At 37.6% G+C, this 2,361-nt stretch overlaps 1 protein-coding gene across 3 annotated transcripts; it reads right to left on the minus strand.

Annotated features, from left to right (window-relative positions):
• Positions 1 to 258: 258 nt before the first annotated feature.
• LOC106332049 (protein WVD2-like 1) lies at positions 259 to 2,361 on the minus strand. Of its 3 annotated transcripts, none has more exons than XM_013770507.1 (7): positions 2,121 to 2,239; positions 1,614 to 1,916; positions 1,443 to 1,534; positions 1,280 to 1,364; positions 1,120 to 1,191; positions 913 to 1,023; positions 261 to 829 (listed from the first exon to the last, which is right to left on the minus strand). In XM_013770507.1, the coding sequence occupies exons 2-7, from the start codon at positions 1,890 to 1,892 to the stop codon at positions 539 to 541; spliced, it is 930 nt and encodes a 309-aa protein (XP_013625961.1). In that variant the 5' UTR covers positions 1,893 to 1,916; positions 2,121 to 2,239; the 3' UTR covers positions 261 to 538. The 3 variants fall into 3 exon arrangements, with proteins under 3 accessions (XP_013625959.1, XP_013625961.1, XP_013625960.1); XM_013770506.1 differs by having other exon boundaries at positions 263 to 829; positions 2,235 to 2,360; XM_013770505.1 differs by having other exon boundaries at positions 259 to 829; positions 1,280 to 1,534; positions 2,235 to 2,361.

Here is a 2,361-nt window from a genome sequence, read left to right on the forward strand (position 1 = left end):
TTTGAGATTTTTTTGTGTGGAAGAAAACACACAAAGGATTCTATTCAACCGATGATACAGCTCTATCTCCTGCGATATAGCTTTCAAGTAGTCCTCTACTCAGTTTGGAGAGAGGCATGGAGCTTCACCAACTCTAGCCTCTGTGATGATAAAAACTATCGATAGACGGATTCGAAATTAGTGTCTTTTATTGGGTTCAAAGCGGACTCGCAGTTACAGAGCTGCTCTTCAAGTATGGCTAGCCACATGATAAGAGTTTGAAAAGTTCTGTACTCTGTTTTAAAGTCTCTGTTTCCAGTAGCTTTTAATACAACAACCTTAATTATACATTTCACATCATTTGTCAAAACAGATTAAAGAAAAGATCAAATGAAAGTGGAGTAGCTGCTTAAGAAATCAAATATAGAGCAATTGACCTGCAGAACATTGAGCAAAAAGAAAGGTGAAACTTTGAGATTGTTCTTCACTCTAAAAACTTGTTCTTCCCCCTTACAATTGCTTCTTACCCATTTTACTTGTTAGTCAAAAGAAACTATAACTAAGCTTCACTCACAACATCAATGCATTTCTCACCTACCTCTCCCTCATGGCCACTCTTGCTTCTTCCATAAACTTCTTCAGACTTTGTTGGAGTTTCCTTTGTGAACTTTTTCACATTTGGAGTCCTTGGGATATTATTACTCGCTTTGGATTCTTTCTTGCAACCGTCTACACTGTGTCTACGTCGAGCAAAAGGCTTCCCTTTCACCTCCTGATGTGAAGAGTTAACTGTCTCGCTGCAGCTCTTTCTACGGTTAAGGTTTGGTGACTTGGGCCGAGTCAGAGGAAACTGTGATCAAACAACCACATAATGTTTTGAACATAGAGAGAAAGGAAGCAAAGACCAAGTGAAAAATGGTTTTGTTTACATACCTTTTTCAATGGAAGTTTCGGTGGAGGAGCTTCGTAGTAGAAATTTGGTACAGGATTAGCTTTGTAAACCATGTTCTTCCGGAGTTGCTTAGTGACTACTTCTTGCTCTTCCTGAATAACAATAATACATTGAAAATGCATTTCAGAATGCTCTAGAATAGAAGATAAAACATTACTAAGTAATTCAATCTAAAATGTTGCTGTTACCTTGAGCCTTTTCTCGTTTTCTCTCTTCTCTTCCTCAAGTGCTTTCTGCTTGTCCTCTAGTTTCTTGTAAAACTGAAACCATAATATGTTGATAACTAGCAGATCAACACGGAAAAGGAAATGAACATCTCTAAGGAGAGCCTTATTTGTTACCAAATACCTCTTTACGTCTCTCTACCCGCGATGTGCTCCTAAATGTTGGAGCAACTCCAATGGTTACCTTACTTCTTACAGATGTAGCTGTTCTACACATATATTGGCAGCTAAGGACCAGGCAAAAAAAAGAGTTAGATATTAAAAACAAATACAATAAAAAAGGATACGAGGAAGCAACAGAAAAGCTATCTTCTTCTTCATCATCATGGTGCTTCTTCTGATCTCTCACAGTCTTCCTAGCTGTTAGAGGCAAATTTGTCTGTGAAACGAAAACAACAGAGCTAGTTCAGTCACTAATTCTACAAACACCATAAAAGATATGACAAAGATTATGTTACCTGTGAACCTCTAGATCTTGAAGAAGAGTTGCGGCTAACAGCATTTCCCGGTGGGTTATTATTATTATATCCAACAGGTGTTCTTCTGGAAGCAGGTGACAGAGAGAATGGCTTTGGAACAGTGTAATTCATACCAAGGGTTTTAGGCGAAGGTGTGTTTAGCTTTTTCTTATGGTCAGAAGATCCGTCATGGGCAACCAAGTTGTGATCAGTAGTGCATTCTGCTGATCCAGTTGAACTTCCTGTGACAGTGATACTACTGCTTGGGTTCTTATCCATGTGTTTGTCCTCTCCCCATTACCACTATATATATATACATATAAATAAAGTTCTCAGCCTTTAAACTAACAAAGAAAGCTATAAACTTCAAAGATAAATTACCCAAGAAATTATTCATAAACATCAAAATCTAAAACTTTAACAGGAAATGCATATAAATTGAATGTTCCACAAACATCAAGTCTCCACCTTTTAATGCTAAATTTGAAGAAAAAATTGAGGCGAAACCTAATCAATGTTGCAATTAACATCTGAAGGATTATGCGCGAACAACAACAACGAGCACAGGCAGATCGGAACTACAATTTTTCTGCAGACGCTTTGTCAAATGAAACATCTTACGGTTTATAGGTCCGATTTCTGCAGACGCTTTGTCAAATGCATTCTCTCTTACTCTTCGCAAAATCCCCCCTTTCTCGTCTACCTCCTTAGAGAATTTCTCTTCTTTCAAAAGTTAATTAATTCAATT

Source organism: Brassica oleracea, chromosome C3, assembly GCF_000695525.1.
Source record: "Brassica oleracea var. oleracea cultivar TO1000 chromosome C3, BOL, whole genome shotgun sequence".
NCBI lineage: Eukaryota > Viridiplantae > Streptophyta > Magnoliopsida > Brassicales > Brassicaceae > Brassica > Brassica oleracea.

Coding starts and splice junctions, on each gene's coding strand:
- LOC106332049 (XM_013770505.1), bottom strand. CDS start 1,892: ATGGATAAGAACCCAAGCAGTAGTATCACTGTCACAGGAAGTTCAACT. Junction 1,192..1,279: donor GGGTAGAGAGACGTAAAGAG/GTATTTGGTAAC, acceptor TTATGGTTTCAG/TTTTACAAGAAACTAGAGGA. Junction 830..912: donor CGAAACTTCCATTGAAAAAG/GTATGTAAACAA, acceptor GTTTGATCACAG/TTTCCTCTGACTCGGCCCAA.